We start from the raw sequence: 17,061 nt of genomic DNA, 5'->3' as shown, positions 1-17,061 counted from the left end.
AAGATGGGGTGGGGTTCACCAATATTGATAACATTTGCTGCTAAATTTACTACAGCTCATAATTCTCTAGCTCTATGGATGTGTTAGTCTTAGTATGTGTAACTGGGATTGTAGGTGTGAATCAACAGAATAACTTTCTACAAGAAATTAGGAAATGGATGGATCCAGAGAAATTTGGAAAAACCTGAAAGTTCTTATGTGGAATAAAATAAACCAATTAGGAGAATAAATTAAACAGCTTTGAAAGACTTGGGCAGCAATCAGGGAGTGTACCGATCCAGGCCAAAACCAGAAGACTCATGATGAACCCTGAATTTTTAGACACGGTCTAGATATGAATCTATTTTCTGTGACTATGCCAACTTGTTCAAGGAGAATTATTTTAAATAGTGGTGAAAGTTGAAGAGAATTGTGGAAGGAGAGAACTAGTCGCAATGCAGAAAATAAAGGTTAGTTATTTTTAAATGTAAGGAAGAGTATAGAGCCTCAAAGAGAAAGGGAGAGCTTGTGGAAGTAAAATGCTGACCTTATGCATATTTGTGCTACATATAATATAGACAACGTAAATACACAAACGTTCTTTCATGTATGCACGCATGTGTATATACACGTGTGCATTAGCACACACATTTGCATGCCTATATGGACATGCCTATGCATGTAAATATGTATACACACATACCTATTTATTTGAGAGAGAGAGAGAGAGAGAGAGAGAGAGAGAGATACATGTTTATCTTATCTGTTTATTTAATGACATAGCCCTTGGTAAAGAGTGGCAGGAGTCCCAAAAATTCTATCTGTCTGCCCTGGTTTTCTCTCATTTTCCCTATCTTCTGTCATCTTTCCCTTCTCCCCCCCAACTTCACCTGATCTCCTCTCTCACATCCAACCCGAGGCCATTGCCCAGAATCCTCCTCGGGTCCCGAGGCATGCTGGGACGTGTAGTTCCACTCGGGTTCCGCGCAGGCGCAGCTCGGGTTCAGAAGCGGCCGGGGTTGGAGCCTGGAGGACTTCTTGGGGGGCCTCTCTGCCGGCGGGGGAGTGGGCGCGAGGTGGAAGGGGCGGATCAGTGCTGCCACGCACGCGCGTGCCGGAGACTTTGAGTGGGTATTCGCGCGGGTGCCAAAGTGAGTGTGCACTCGGGGGGGAAACGGAGTTGTGTGGGCGCCGGTGGGCGAGTTTGTGCGTGTGCGCGCGCGCGTGTCCGTCTGTCCGGCAGTGCGCGCTGCAGCCCGGGGCGCGGGGAGCCCGAGACCCGCCTCCCGAGGGGAGGGGCCGGGGGCCAGTCAGGACCGAGTCGGGGGCGCCCCGCGGGAGAGGGGCCGGGGAGGGCAGCGAGCGGCCCGGGGGCGAGCCTCGGGGCGGGCCTAGAGCAAGGCCGGGGCGGGGCGGGGGCGGGGCTGCGCCTGGGAGGCCAGGCCAGGCCCCGGGCCCCGCCCCTCCCCCTGCCCCGCCCCGCCTGCCCCGGGCCCCGCCCCCGCCCCCGCCCTCGCCCCGCCTATCCTGCCCCGGGCCCCGCCCCTCCCCCGCCTCTCCTGCCCTTGGCCCCGCCCCGCCCCGCCTCTCCTGCCCTTGGCCCCGCCTCCTCCTCACCTGCTCCTGGCCACGCCCCTCCTCTCCTGCCCCGCCCCTTCCTGCCCCCAGGGCCCGCCCCCTCCTCTCCTGCGCCCCCAGACCCCCAGCGGCGGCGGGGGGACACCTGGGCATCGGAGTTGTGCACAGCCCCCCAAGCTGGACCCTTTCAGTCAGGGCCTGGGCCCGGGCAGGAGTCAGTCAGCCGCGGCCTGCAGTGTAGACTCCTTTCCTCAAGTTTATAGGGTTGTTTTTGTTTTTTGTTTGTTTTGTTTTAGTTTTTTCAAGGCAGTGGGGTTAAGTGGCTTGCCCAAGGCCACACAGCTGGGTAATTATTAAGTGTTGAACTCAGGCACTCCCGACTCCAGGGCCCGTGCTCTATCCACTGCACCACCCAGTGTCCCCAATTCTTGGGTTTCCAAAAACAAGCCCAGATTAAGCCATGAGAGTTTGGAGCTTTTCAACACCCCAGCCTCCTTGCTTGCTTTCTGACAGATGAACGAGCCAGTATCCATCTGCAAGGGTCGGGCTGAGGTGAGCAGCCCCAGTTTGTAGTCTTTTTGAGTTCACTGAGAACAACTCCAAAACCATCATCTCTCCCACAGCTTTCATTAACCTGGGGTGGGAGGCCGGCCCTTTGGGTGAGTTTTCATTTCCCACAGTGTTTTGATCAGCTTCTCATTTTATTCACTTCTTTTGGCAGCAACCTGGTGATTTGGGAATAGAGGCAGGACTGGTCTCCCTCCTTCAGCTGTGGCTGCTCAGAGCTCAGCTCTTCTCCCAAAAAGAAGTATAAAAGAGGAGAAAGGAATGACCTCTATGCTCCTCACAGCTGGATCCCAAGTGAGTGAGTTCTCTCTCTCTCTCTCTCTCTCTCTCTCTCTCTCTCTCTAGGCCTCTACTTCAGTTTTTGTCAATTTTGTCATGACTTGGGCTAAGGGAAAAGGACTGAGAGCTGATCTCTCCTTTGAACATTCATTCATATACTGGTTCACCTCATTATGGAGCCAATACTGACCTAGGTCTTTGAGGTGGAGTTTTTTAAAGTAGTCATATTGATGAATTTGGTCTTGAAACAAAACTGCATATTTCTTTCATTTGATTTTCCTATACTGTATAATTCCAGCAAATATATAAGTGATCCAGGATAAGTGAATGAATATGACTACAACCTGTTGCTCATTATCTCACATCCAAACTATTTCAGTGGTTTGGTATATCTACCACCAGTCATCCCCCACTCATCTGGGTGATCTTAAAGCCCAGGTCTGACCATATCACCCCCTACTCAAACTTCAGTGATTCCCTGTCACCTCCAGGATCAACTTTAAAATCATTTGACAGTCAAAGCCCTTCATGTCCTAGCCTACCTCCTCTCCCCAACTTCCAGTCTTTTTACCTCTTATATCCTCAGCATGTATTTTATGATCCAGTGAATTAAGCTTCTTTGCTGTCTCTTGAACAAGGAAGCCTTTCCTAATCCCCCTTAATTCTGGGGTCTTTCTTTGTGCTTTTGATTCTCTCCCATTTATGCTGGATATAGCCTGTTTGTACACAGTTCTTTACAATGCCTGGTAGGTAGTTGACTTTTCTTTTTAGAGACAATTGAGGTTAAGGGACTAGCCCAGGGTCACACAACTAGTAAGTATCAAGTGTCTGAGGCTAGAGTTGAACTCAGGTCCTCCTGATTCCAGGGCCAGTGGCCTATCCACTGCTCCACCAAGATGCCTATAGTAGACTTAATAAATATTTATTTGCCCACATGTTTCATTAGTAGTTATCTATTTGTTCAAAATAAGGGGTAGGCTTAACAATATAAATTAGTAGCAATGTTGTCCGATGTTCATCAGTTTTGAGTTGGAATGGACATTCTGTGTCATCTGTGTAGCCGAAGCTCTTGTTTTTATAGAGGAGGAAGCATGTCCACAGAAGTTGTGATTTGGCAAAAATCACACAGATAGAAATTGTCAGAACTAATATATGAATTCAGTCTCTCTTACCACACATCCATCACTTACTACTAGCCATTTTGTTTTTGATTTGATTTTTGTTGTCATTTAAATTTGTCATAATTATATATATTATTAGGTTCATTGTGCCTTAATCACTCTATATCACTTTTTTTTTTTGTCCGTGGGACAATGGGGTTAAAGTAACTTGCCTAAGGTTTCACAGCTAACAGGAATTAAGTGTCTGAGGCTGATTTTGAACTCACGTCCTCCAGACTCCAGGACCAGTGCTCTACCATTTTGCCACCTAACTACCCCTCTATATCACTTCTGAAAGATTTTCCTCAGTGGCGAAATGGATAGAGCACTGACCTTGGAGTCAGGAGGATATGAGTTCAAATCTAGACTCAGATACCTGACTTACCAGCTGTGTGACCTTGGGCAAGTCACTTAACCCCTGATTACCTCCAGGGTCAGTTCCATGATTTATATCTGACCACTGCACACAGATGCTCTGGAGGAAAAAGTGAGACTAGTGACTTAGCACAACCCCCTCCACTAAAATCCAATTCATGTGATTTCATGGTATTCTCCAAGAATGAAGGACAAAAAAGATTATTTGTTTGAAATCTTTATGTTTGTCATTCTTTATAGCATGTTCCTCAATCTTTTGGGACAAAGTTTTGAGCAATGAGGTGGAGTTGAATTTTTAAAAATATTATTCATATATCTAATACGATACATACATACATACATGCATGCATGTGAGGTTTTTCCCATTGAAATATACAACTTAAGATATAAAACCTAGTTATGGAAACAGCTAGTTGGGCCAGAGAGTATGAATAGCTTCCTGTAGATTTCGAAAGTGTTTTCTAACACAGTTGTACCACTTTGCAGCTCTAGGAGCAGAGAATGTTTGCCCTTGTTTTCACATCCCCTGGGGTTGGGGGATTGGTTTAAATTCCTTGTGGGCTTTAGATGTCACATGTTTTTCAGTTGCTGTGTGCACATCTTGTCTTGGGATCATAGGTCTTAAGCTGGAAGAGATCTCAGAGTCTCTAACTTTGCAGTTGAAGAAACTAAGGCTCACAGGGCAGCTAGGTGGCGCAGTGGATAGAGCATCAGCCCTGGAGCCAGGAGGATCTAAGTTCAAATCCAGCCTCAGACACTTAATAATTACCTAGCTATGTGGCCTTGGGCAAGCCACTTAACCCCATTACCTTGCAAAAACTGAAAAAGAAACTGAGGCTCAGAGAGGCCTCGTGGCTTGTCTAAGATCACCCAAGCATCATAAATCTCAGAGGTGGGATTTGAATCCAGGTCCTCTGATTTCAAAGCGAGTTTTCTTTTTTTACTGTACTTCTCCCTCCCCTTTTTTATTATACACATTTTTTTTTTGTAAGAGCAAAAATCATTTCATTCTCATAGAATTTTTTTTGTGTCTTTGTCTTCATTGTACCTCATTAAAAACTCATGCCCTAACCTTTTAAGCCAGTGCTCCTCTCTCTATCCCGGTATCTTAAAGAATTGAGGGACAGAATAAATGCGCTCCATCTGCCCCAGAGCTCATATTGCCCTTTTGCTGGAGGGAAGAACTGAAGGCAAAATGAGTTCTCATCACTTGGAAAATGGTTGAATAAAAAGGACGATTGTACTACAAGCAGGACGACTTCAGAGAAATGAGTGATTTGTATGAATTGATGTAAGTCCAAGAATAGCAGAATTTATAAGTTGGAAGAGATGGTGCCATTTAGTCTTGTCCATACATCAGTTAGACTGTAAATTCCTAGAGAGCAAGAACTTTTTTTTTATTTTCTTTGCATCCTGAGCATTTGTCACAGTGACAGGCTCATAGCAGGTGCTTAATAAATTCTCATTAACTGAACTGATGAAAGGAATAGCCTCTATAGTATATCTGAGCAGTGATCATCCCATTCTGTTTGAAGACTTCAAAGAGGAACAACAACTCACCACCATTCGATGCTTTCCTCTTTTATATGTCTTGGATTGTTAGGACATTTTTCTTAACAAGAAGCCTGATTTTAAAAGTCTGTCAGTCCCTAACAGTCATTTCTCCTGATTTTGTCCTTTGGGGAGAAAACAGAACAAGCCTTGTTTTTCTTGCAGAGGATCAGCTTTTCAGTACCAGAAGACAACTCTCTCTGCCCTCTGAGTCTTCTCTGGATTAAACCTGCCCAGGTCTTTTTGTTGACTCTCATATGATGTTGACCCTTTGCCATTCTGCTGACTCCTCTCTGGAAACTCTTCAGCTTATTTTCAACACCCCTTTGAAATGATGGTGCTCCCTCTTCAAGAGGGCCGAATACAATAGGACTGTGTCTTCCCTATTTCTAGAAGGGATGCCTCCCATAAAACAGTTCATGCACTTTTTTGGCTGTTCCATCCTACTGCTCATATGTGTCAATTGAGCTTGCTGTCCACTAAAATCCTGTCCTTTTCCAACTCTTACTATTTTTTCTGTATTGGTCTGATCAGCCATAGTCAGACACATTGTAATTTATCTCAAACATAGTGTGGTCATTTTGGTCTTCTTTGACAATGAAGGAGAAAAACCATCATTCTGGAGCTTGGTATTAGGTGAACTATGCGCACAAGTCAATAGTTAGCTGATGGGTGACTGACCAAAATGTGATGAAACTCAGAACCTTTTTAAATCTCGAAGCCCATCATAAGTGTGTGATTGGTCTGTTTCTATCTATCACTTGACTTTCAGTTTCACCCTTAGATGCTTTGGGGTCTTGGGGGCTGGTCCAGTCTCAGGACAGTGTCCTGGTAGTTGAGGCTTGATACTGGGTCAAAAGGAGAGACCTCTCGGTCCCTTTTGCCTTAGCAAGAGAAGAATATGAACAAAGGATGGACATCTGGGATTCAGCTGAGAGATGCATCAGTTCCACCAGCCAAGCATCAGAGAGGATGTCTGGACTTTCTTAAGAGGCAGTTTTATGCTCAGATGACCAGGAGGTGATGTGAACAGCCTGAACCTTTCAGCTTCTGAGCCAACCACTTCTCTAGCTTGATTTCAATAACTTTTAAGAAAAATCTTGTATGCAGGCAAGAATTAGGAAATGGTGGTGTTTTGCAAGTATGAATCACTTTGGGCTCACTGTGGGAGCTCATACGTAAGTCTGACTTTGAGCAGGAAACTTTTCTGTAATATTAAGTCTATTATAAAATGATACATCCAATAAATAAATTCTCAAAAAATATTAAAACTCTGTTTTATGCTTTGAGAAGTAGTGCCTTTATATTCCACTAATTTCATGTCTTCCTCTTATTCCCCATGAGGGTTGGTCCCCAAGTGAGCCTGTGTCTTGTCTGCTATTTCAGATACCACTGACATTCCAAGATGTGGCTGTGGACTTCACCTGGGAGGAATGGCACCTCTTGGAACCTTTTCAGAAGGACATGTATTGGGACGTAATGCTGGAGAACTATGAGAATTTTGTCTCCCTTGGTAAGGTGGGCTCTCCCTCAGACTGTTAGTTTCCCTTGGTTTGTCTTTTCATTTTCTCTTGGCTGACTGATGAGCTTCCCTTCTTATGGATGCAGGTGATGGGGGGAGATTTCACAGTTGTTTGGTGACCAGTATCACTGGTGTTTCTTCTCTCTCTAAGTGAAAATGTTTGCATTGCACAATGGGAGCCCAGTAGTTTTATTATGCCACCCCTAAGGCTGTATACCTCCCCCAGGGCTCTTCATTCAATTTGGTGAGTTACCCCAGGGACCCAGTATAGATACTTTTGAGACTTGGAAGATTTATATTCTCCTAACAGAGGAGACATTTCCTTTGAGCTGGTGACCCATTCCTCATTCTTCCAGGAAACACAATATGGCGATTACTTCAGGAGTCCTTTGTACTCCTATCTAGTCTTGCCTGGCATGCCCTTCATTCTTTAATGAGAAGGAGGGCAATATGGATCTCTGGGATATATTTCTAAGCTCAGCACTCTCCCATTTATTTACCCACAAGGAGGAGTTCCTGTTTCCATCCCAGATGTGATTGCCCAGATGGAAAAAATAGAAACACCATGGATGGCTGAGGGTGGAGTCCTGATTAACACTTTTCTAGGTGAGTGAGTGAAGAATGAATGGATGGAACACACTGTGAGCACCATCACAAATGGTCATTGTAAGTATTGGACAGGGGCTCTTAAGTATTCCTAGATCTTTGTAGAAGTGCTGTTTTATTTCTCTTGAGTTCTCTCCTAGGAACTTATTTTTCACTTAAAACCTCACTTTGTTGACTCTTTTTCTACTCATTTCCCTGTTATCTCTTTGATAAAGGTTGTTCTTTTTTCTGATACTAGCCCCTCTACTTTTACTCTGAATTCCATAATTTTCTACCCCATCCTTTTTTACTTTTTGCATTTTAATCTCTCTTTTCAAGCCTTTCTACTTTCACATGTTGTAACTGCATGTATGTGTATGCATTTATAGCCAAATATGTACAAGTCCAGCTTGAATCTAAAATAAAATCCTTTCATTGATTTTTATTGCTTGTCTTAAATACCTTGGATTTTTTCCTCTTTCCTTTTTGTGTGAGACTACTACACAAAATACCACCTACAACCTTTTTTACCTCAATCTTCCTCTCTCCCTCCTCTCTTCCCTCTTCCTGTCTTTCTTCTTTTCTCCTATCCTCCTCTTCCAATCTGTCCCTTCTTCTCTCTGTTTCATCTTTCATCTCTCCCTCTTCCAGTCCTATAGCATTATGTCTGAACACAGGAGTGGTCATATAATTTCATTTTTTTTATATCCTCTCCACTCCCTCCTCCAATTTACTACTTCTACCCCATCTCTTTCCCTCAAAGTGCTGTAATCTGGCTTCTGTCTCCCTGCTCTATGGAAAACGATCTTTAAGGTCTCCCTTTGATTTTGTTCTGGTATCAATAGTTTATATGCATAGATCATTTCTTGTCTCATCATGTCTCTCATCTGTGAAGTGAGTCATTATCTTCAATTTGTAGTTGCAGCTGCTAAAACTCAGGGAGGTTTTTTTTTTTTGTTTGTTTGTTTGTTTTTTACTGTCCATACATAATTGCTTACCTTGTAACTGGAGTAACTAGAACTCTAACTCAGTTCTCTTACTCTGTCTACATTCATTGTTTTTGCTATTGATTCTCTTCTATTTTCCCAGGATATTTTCTCAAATTTTAATATTGTCCTACTCTCTGCCACATTTCAATTATTACCTAGCTCATGATGATACTTCTTGGGGTTGATGCCTATGGGACCCTCAATCTTGTGTAGGGTCTAGAGGATGGCTACCAGAGTGTTTTCTAACTCAAAGGTTCTGTCAGAATACCATCCAGCTCTCTCCTAACTGGATGATTGTGATGTGCCTCCATGTAAGAGTGTGTGGGCGCAGGGGAGAAGATGAGCACAGACAGAGATGGGTTGAAGAGGAAGATTTAGACAGAGACTGAAGTCTGGGAAAAAGTTGGGAAAATGAACTGGGCGTCTGCAGATGATAGTCATGAGAATGAGAGACAGTGGTATAGAGTGAACGGACTGCCAGAGAGAAAAAGCTCTTGAGCACTGATCTGGAATGGGTAACAGATGAAGAAAGGACAAGAATACTAGAGGCAGAGTATGATGTAATCCCCACACAAAACTCATAATTGTTATGCACATAATCATAATGACTTCAAATTGCTGAATGCTAAATTCAAAACCAAGCATTTTATTAGGAAACTCTTAACAAGTTCCCATCTAGATATTAATGACTTTGTATTGGGCCAGTCATGCTGCTTTCCTTTTCTACTGTCTGATCTGTTCCTCTTCTTGACCATGAGAATAGCTTGAGGATACCCTGCATCAATGCTTACCATTGATCCATAGGCATCTTGGGGTCAACTAAAATTTCCAGACCTTTTGACAATGACTTTCTGCTCAACTATGTCTCTTAGAACCCTATATTGCTACAGCTGATATCCTGAATGTAGAAATTCACATTTATTTTTATTGTTTATGCTGTTCCATTTTTCTTTGCTTTTGAGTTTTTTCTCTTAATTTATTCATCTGATGTATTAGATATACTTGTGCCATCCACAATACTGGGAAGTATGCTCTCTATGATTTATCTAAATTTTTGGATAAAATTATTGACTAGAGTAAGGTGAAGATACTAGAGTTGCCTATGCATAGTGACTCCTTATAACCTTACAGAGTTTCCTAGAAAACTGAGAGGTTAAATAATTTGCCCAGACAGTGTGGGTCAAGAGGAAGGCTCTCAATACTGGCTCTCTAATCATTAAGTTAGGCTTTCTTTTTTTTTTCTGTTAATAGTAAGTTTGGTAAGACTGCTATCTAGGATTCATCAAAAATGGTAAAGGACCAATTCTAAGGCATAAAACCAAAGAACTTACTGAATATTCACCAGAACTCCATATTCTAGACTTTTGGGATAAGGTGATTTGAGCAGCTGGCAAATTCACTGAATTATCTCTCTCATCTAACCAACATTTGTTTTTATCTTATTATTAAAGAGAATCTTTTCTAAATAGGTTGCTAAAATATAGGTACCTTTATGCCTATTGCAACACGTCATACACTGGCTGATTCATCTTAAATGTAAAGAATGGTTGGTTTGCATAATCTCTTCTTATTGAATTTATGCTGTAATTTAGGGATCAATATTTTTTCCCCAGAAGTGGATATAAATCAATGATTTGGTAAGTTTTTGCCTTATATTTTTTTCCTGGAGATTATCTTGAAGTCCTAGTTTCTAAAATTAAATCCTTACTTCTTTCTGAAAAGGTAGATTACCAATATGAAAATTTGATGCTATCTACACCTTTTTTAAAATTTGTAATTAATTCATTTAATTTTGTAATTAATTCCTTTAACTCCTAGCTAGTTGCTCTGTTACTATTTCCTCACCTGTTTTGGGTTTAAATTTCCTGGTAGCAAGGATTGTCCTATTGTTTCCATATTGAAGAAAAAAATGTAGTCTGGCACATAGCACAAATTCCTTTATTTTGGGTAGATTTCTAAAGTTCCTAGCTTGGAAGAAAATGGATATTGATATAGTTTTACTGTTTTCAGATTCTCCTATTCAGAAGGCAAGATGTGAAGTCAAGGAGTCAACTGCAAAGCAGAATATTTTTATGGGACAATCATTGAAGGAAAGATTCATAAAGGAAGGCTCCTGGCATTACACATTGAGAGAAACTTGGGATTGTGATATCCGATTAGAAAGACATAAAGAAAGCCAAGAAACACAGTCTCAGGAGGTAATATCCACTAATGAATCTGTTCGTGAATGTAATGTATTTGGGAGAAAACTCAATCTGGGACCAGTTATTATTCCCCAAAAAGGAATTCATTTAGGAGAAAATATTCCTAAATACCATATACTTGGAAGGAGTTTGAAGCAATTTTTTGACCCACTTAAGCCTAAGAGAATTCTCATTGGGAAGAAACTCAAGTATAATAAATGCAGGAAGCCCTTCAGTTACCAGTCAGACCTTATTCTTTACCATAGAACACATCCTCGAGGGAAACCCTATAAATGTAATGAATGTAACAAAACCTTCAGCAAAAAAGAAATCCTTAATGCACACAAACTAATTCACACTGGAGAGAAACATTTTGAATGTAGTGCTTGTGGGAGAGGCTTCAGATACCACTCATCCCTTAAGCAACATCAAATAATACATTCTGGTGAGAAACCCTTTAAATGCAATGAATGTGGGAAAGGCTTTAGCCGGAGGGGAATCCTTAAGACACATAAATTGAGTCATACTAGAGAAAAACATCTGAAATGTAATGTATGTGGGAAAGGTTTCAGGTACCCTACCTCCCTTAGGGTACATAAAAAAATGCATACTGGTGAGAAACCACATATATGTAATGAATGTGGGAAAACTTTCATCTTGAAAGGAAATTTTATAAATCATAAGAGATTTCATACAGGTGAGATGCCTTTTGAATGTAATGAATGTGGGAAAGCTTTCATGCTAAGGAGAGATTTTAATAAGCACAAGAGAATTCATACAGGTGAGAAACCCTATGTATGTAATGAATGTGGGAAAGCCTTCAGGTGGAATGGAAGCCTTAAATCACACAAGAGAATTCATACTGGAGAAAAACCTTATGTATGTAATGAATGTGGGAAAGCATTCACTAATTATCAAAGCCTAACTTATCATCAAATATTTCATCCTGGAGAGAAAATTTTTCAGTGTAATGAATGTGAGAAAGCTTTCACTCAGAGGGCAAACCTTAATAGACACAAAAGAATTCATACTGGAGAGAAACCCTATATATGTAACCAATGTGGGAAGGCCTTTATTGTGATGGGAAATCTTAAAAGACATATGAGAATTCATACAGGAGAGAAACCTTATAAATGTAATGATTGTGGGAAAGCTTTCACTAATCATCAAAGCCTAATTCATCATCAAACAACTCATACTGGAGAGAAAACCTTTCAATGTAATGAATGTAAGAAAGTCTTTGCCACAAGAGGAAACCTTAACATACATAAGAAAGTTCATACTGGAGAGAAACCCTATGTCTGCAATGAATGTGGGAAAGCATTCAACCTCAAGGGAAATTTGAATATACATAAAAAAATTCATACTGGAGAGAAACCCTTTGAATGTAGTGACTGTGGAAAAGCCTTTAGACAGAATGGAAGTCTTAAAAGACATAAAAGAATTCATACTGGAGAGAAACCCTATGAATGTAATGAATGTGGAAAAGCCTTTACCAATCAACAAAGCCTAATTTACCATCAAGTATATCATACTAGGGAGAAACCCTTTCAGTGCAATGAATGTGGAAAAACCTTCATCCAGAAAGGAAAACTTAACAGACATTCAAGAACTCATAAGGGAAGCCTTTAACCATATTGGGAAAAAATGCACACAAAATAACTCAAACTTGGGCAAGCACATTGAATTTAATATTGCAAAGTCTATAGCCAGAAGGGAAAATATAAAATATATTTTAAAATTCATAATGGAGAAAAACTCTACAGATATAATTATAAAAGTGTAACTTCCCACCAATATTTCATAACCATGAGAAGCTATCAGTGTAAGAAAATACTTATACTGGAGAGAAAACCTTTCCTGCAATGAATGTAAGAAAATCTTTGCCATGTTCATTTAAGAAAGTTCATATTGGAGAGAAACTTTAGGTATGTAATGAATATGGATAAGCCTTTGATTGGACAAAAAGCTTTAATTCATTTAAAAGAATTTATTCAATGATATGATATCTGAATTTTAGCAGGGAAGATTTTTTTTTTTTACTAATAATCAAAGTCTAACTCCAACTTCTAATATTTTTTATACTTAAGAGAAATCCTTCTGATGTAATAAATGTTAAAATGCTTTCAAATGGTAGAGAAACCTTAAAGAATGTCACAATTCTTACTAGTGACAAATTTTTTGATTGTAATGAATGTATAAGAGTCTATGATCCTAACTTTATGGTACATAGTAAAATTCATAATAGAGGATCCCTTTGAATATAAACAAGATGGGGAAGATGTTCAGGTCTAACCCATTGCTAGGGGAACATGAGATAATTTGTTCTGGAGAAAAACCCTTTTACACTTAAGAAAATTAGGAAAGCTTTCAGAAACAGTAGAATAACATTGCACATCAATGAATTCATATTGGAGAGAAAGAAACCCTTTCAGAGAAGAGGGGACAAAGTAATGTCAGCCTAGGTTAAAGAAACAGCTGCAGTGGGAGGTAAGGGAGACACAATTCTGAGAAGCTAATATGCTTTCTCTGAGATTGATGTTCTGAGAATAAATTGATAAATTCATATAGAAAACTGAGTTACATATTCTACTTTAACCTAGAGAGATGAACAAGAAGCAAAGTTGTTAAGAAGATTACATTTCATTATGTAATCTAAGCAGGCCTTGAAAGCTTGAGTCTTAACTATGACTACATAATAAGGCAGGTTGTGGAATGTATGTGTTTCACTTAGCTCTTGTTCTGATTTCCTGTTACAGTTACATGCCACTGATAGAAATTATTAGGTATAATGTGGATCTTAATGTTACAAACTATACAAAACTCCTGTGGACATTAGGAGCAATTATCTAAGAAATGCTTTTTGAAGATGTGGGCTCAAGATACTTGATATAATAAAATTTAATACGATGTCAGTTATGAGAAATGTTCGATCTCAAAGTCAGATAATGATTAATACTGTGAGCTTGAAATCAGCATCAGACAGCATAATACAAAAGAGAAGACTTGCTTGACTTGGGGATGTTTTATTAGTGTTTATTAGTTCCCCAGATGTAGGTAATACAGTCCAGCTCAAAGCTTCAGCCTGCTCTTTATAAGAAAAGACATTGTAAACACTGCATTACAGTAGATGGGATCAAAGATTGGTAGGTAGCTCTTAATACTAGCAGAATTTAGCTCAATAACCATGAGATCATTTTAGAAGCAATATTGGACGGTTGACATGAGACACCCTGCCAAGGTGGCGTGATATATGATGGAAGGCAGACAGCTTCTAGCAGACAATAGTTCATTGTCATCACCAGATTTAGGATTTCTGCAATTTGGAGATAACAGCAGCCTAGTCACATATGTGACATATCCATATCAGTTCTTGACATGTTTCCCTTCCCATGTTTCATTGACAAACATCTTCACTATGGGTCCTGCTTCCATAGTTTTCCCAGGTCATGTATATTTTCTCCAAATATGATCTTTCCATCTGCACTTCTGATAACTTGTAAGAATATGTACCTCATGTATGCAAGGGGTTATTTGTTAAACTGTTAGATTAAATACCTTTTGTTTTAAGTTATTCTGTCTTCTGCCTGTCTGGTATAAATGTTTTTTGGGTGATACAACATGCATTTTTGAGAGGGTGCTGATTATCAGGTTGACTCAAACCTGGTGTTGATTTTCTGAGGGCTTATATTGGGAGAGAAGGCTATTATGTTAGGGACAATCATTCTGATTACAGATCTGTCAAAAGAATGGGTTAGACTGCTTCATGAGTTAGTGGTTCCTTAGCATTGTTTTAAGTGGTAAACAACACTTATCAGCTGTTACAGAGGATATTCCCCTTCAGATTCAAATTGTACTATAACCTCTGAGCTCCTTCCCAACTCTTTAGATTCCTTGAATTAGTTTTCAGTGGTTGAGCTAGAAATATATTCCATTAGGAAAACCTTAAGATCATAAAGAATAGATTGAAAGAAGCAAAAGTAATATGGGGGGGGGAATCTAAGTATTAGGAAGATGAGTTAAATCCTACTTGAAGATAGATGATTTAGTAGGAAAACGAAGAGGTTGAATAGCTAAGGGACTCTCCAAACTAAAGTCTGAAAACACTTTTAAAAAATTTATTTATTTAAGACAGTGGGATTAAGTGTCTTCCCCAAGGTCACACAGGCAATTATTAAGTGTCCCAGCCCACATTTGAACTCAGGTCCTCCTGATTCCAGAGCTGGTGCTCTATCCTTTACACCACTTAGCTGTCCCTTTAAAAACACTCTTAGCATGAATTGGTTCTGGAGGGAAATTCCAAGACAGAAATTTTTAAGTAAGAAGAAAAATAAGGATTATTTTTTGTGTACAAACTAAAATAAATATACACTGATATAATTTTCTATTTCAAAAATCTCATCAATCTGCTTATGGACCTAAAGCCTACAAAAGAGACTTTATTTTTATTCTTGCAGAAATATGAATTAACTAAAGGAAATAGCTTTGTCTTGAACTGGCCTATGGATATTTGCTGTATTAGAAAAACAAACAAAAAACAAAACCCTACAAAACAAAGACAAAAATACCCCTACAAAACCCAAACTTATAACAAAAATATAAAATTAATATGGAGAGGGAGAAGATATATATATATATATATATATTATATGTAACAAAATATAAAATGATCAATATTGGTACGATGTAGGTCCCTTTGTTCTGTTAGTACCTGATAAACTGCTTTCAGGGACTGTATTTTATAGAAAGGTTTGGCTATTTGTTATGAAGTTTTTGTCATAACAATATAGTAATACATTAAAAAATACATTGTGTCGGACTAGAAAAGAATAGCAATAAGGAACACCAGAAGAGACTTATCCTACATCAATTGAAAGCATTTGTGAGACAGTAAGTAGGATTTACTTTACCTTGTCTTTATTTTACCTTGTATATAAATCTCTTGATCACAGAATTTTTCTTGTTCATGAAATGTGGAATAGAATATTTGTGGAATGTTAAGAGAAAGCTGAGGATCTAGGGTGTGGTTTTAAGATGGTATTTATAGAATTTGGTAATGACTGATATATGTGTGTGTGCAATCACCCGGCCACACTGGGAAGGGAAGCATTGCAATTATTCCTATTTAGTCAAAGGGTGTGTAATTTTGCCTAGAGAATGGCATCTTGTGGAGTTTTTTTTTTAGCAACTCCTATCCCTTAGAAGAGTCCGTGCTTTTTCAAAACAAGTGGACCAAAATGGCAAACCCTAATGATTTGATTCACTTGTGAAATTTTGAGCTTGAATTTTGCTGAAGAGTATCTTGATGTTGACTTCTTTGCCATGTGATCAACATGTACTTGTTGTCCTCTGCCCTTTGGTCCCAGGATAGTCCCCACTGAACACATAGACTTAGGTCTCCTGGAAGGAAAATCCACCCCATGCTCTCTCTTAGCTCTTAGTATTGAGGAAATTCCCCATACAGCTCAGGTTTATGTTGGTTGACACTTTCATCATGTTAAAAGTTTAGTTACAAAAATGTGCCTTTTGAGCAAAGTCTGATGCATCCAGAGGCCTAGGGAGGGAGAGAAGGGAAGAAAAAGATTTCATAGGCAATACCTTAAATAACAAAAACAAAAACAAAATGAATTCCAAGAATGTAAGACTGGAAAAATAGGTTTTAAACTAAAAAAAGGAGAATAACAATCAGGAGTGCTTGAGTAAACTTTAATCTTTATTCTTGCATCAAACTAATGTATAATGTGATTTAATCAATGTGTTTTATCTTAATGATCTGCTTTTTACTCCCTATTGAACCACCAGATCACAAAATCTTTGATGTTCATGTGACAAAAATCATGCTTGGAGGAAACTGAGAGAAGAGGATAGTGCATTTTTAAATCCTTTTTTTTTTAAAAATAAATAGAGTGCTTCTGTAAATATAGTAGATCAGAAAAAGAATATTGTATATAGAACTGAAGACTTTCAATTTCATGTAAATTGATTTTCTTTTATGTGTAATAAATTCAAATGTGACATACAATTTTTGTCTATGATTCCCTTTTTGGTCTTTCATGTTCCAGTGCCACTAGTGGTCTCACAGTTCTTTGATAATGACTCTTACTTCCTTATTCCATACCTTTTCTTTCTCTCCCTCCTTCTCCCTTTATCCTCCCTCCCTCCCTCCTTCCTTCCTCCATCCCTCTCTCCCTCCCTTCCTCCCTCCCTCCCTCCCTCCCTCCCTCCCTTCCTTCCTTCCTTCCTTCCTTCCTTCCTTCCTTCCTTCCTTCCTTCCTTCCTTCCTTCCTTCCTCC

General features: G+C 39.6%; 1 protein-coding gene across 5 annotated transcripts; it reads left to right on the top strand.

Annotated features, from left to right (window-relative positions):
* Positions 1-1,006: 1,006 nt before the first annotated feature.
* On the top strand, positions 1,007-16,778 carry LOC141495842 (uncharacterized). 5 transcript variants are annotated; one of them, XM_074197636.1, is made up of 5 exons: positions 1,007-1,106; positions 2,279-2,418; positions 6,876-7,002; positions 7,519-7,617; positions 10,596-16,778. In XM_074197636.1, the coding sequence occupies exons 2-5, from the start codon at positions 2,386-2,388 to the stop codon at positions 12,398-12,400; spliced, it is 2,064 nt and encodes a 687-aa protein (XP_074053737.1). In that variant the 5' UTR covers positions 1,007-1,106; positions 2,279-2,385; the 3' UTR covers positions 12,401-16,778. The 5 variants fall into 5 exon arrangements, with proteins under 5 accessions (XP_074053737.1, XP_074053726.1, XP_074053747.1 ...); XM_074197625.1 differs by having other exon boundaries at positions 1,007-1,130; XM_074197646.1 differs by lacking the exon at positions 1,007-1,106 and adding an exon at positions 1,997-2,109.
* Positions 16,779-17,061: the final 283 nt, after the last annotated feature.

Source organism: Macrotis lagotis, chromosome 1 (genome assembly GCF_037893015.1).
Source record: "Macrotis lagotis isolate mMagLag1 chromosome 1, bilby.v1.9.chrom.fasta, whole genome shotgun sequence".
In the NCBI taxonomy this organism is placed as follows: Eukaryota; Metazoa; Chordata; class Mammalia; order Peramelemorphia; family Peramelidae; genus Macrotis; species Macrotis lagotis.
Note: the sequence above shows the minus strand (reverse complement) of the source record. Positions and strands in the feature narration are given on the sequence as shown.

Excerpts from the sequence above, each read along its gene's own strand:
- LOC141495842 (XM_074197636.1), top strand. The coding sequence starts at position 2,386 with ATGACCTCTATGCTCCTCACAGCTGGATCCCAA. Across the intron at positions 2,419-6,875 it reads TCCTCACAGCTGGATCCCAA|ATACCACTGACATTCCAAGA; the intron begins GTGAGTGAGTTC and ends CTGCTATTTCAG. Across the intron at positions 7,618-10,595 it reads CCTGATTAACACTTTTCTAG|ATTCTCCTATTCAGAAGGCA; the intron begins GTGAGTGAGTGA and ends TACTGTTTTCAG.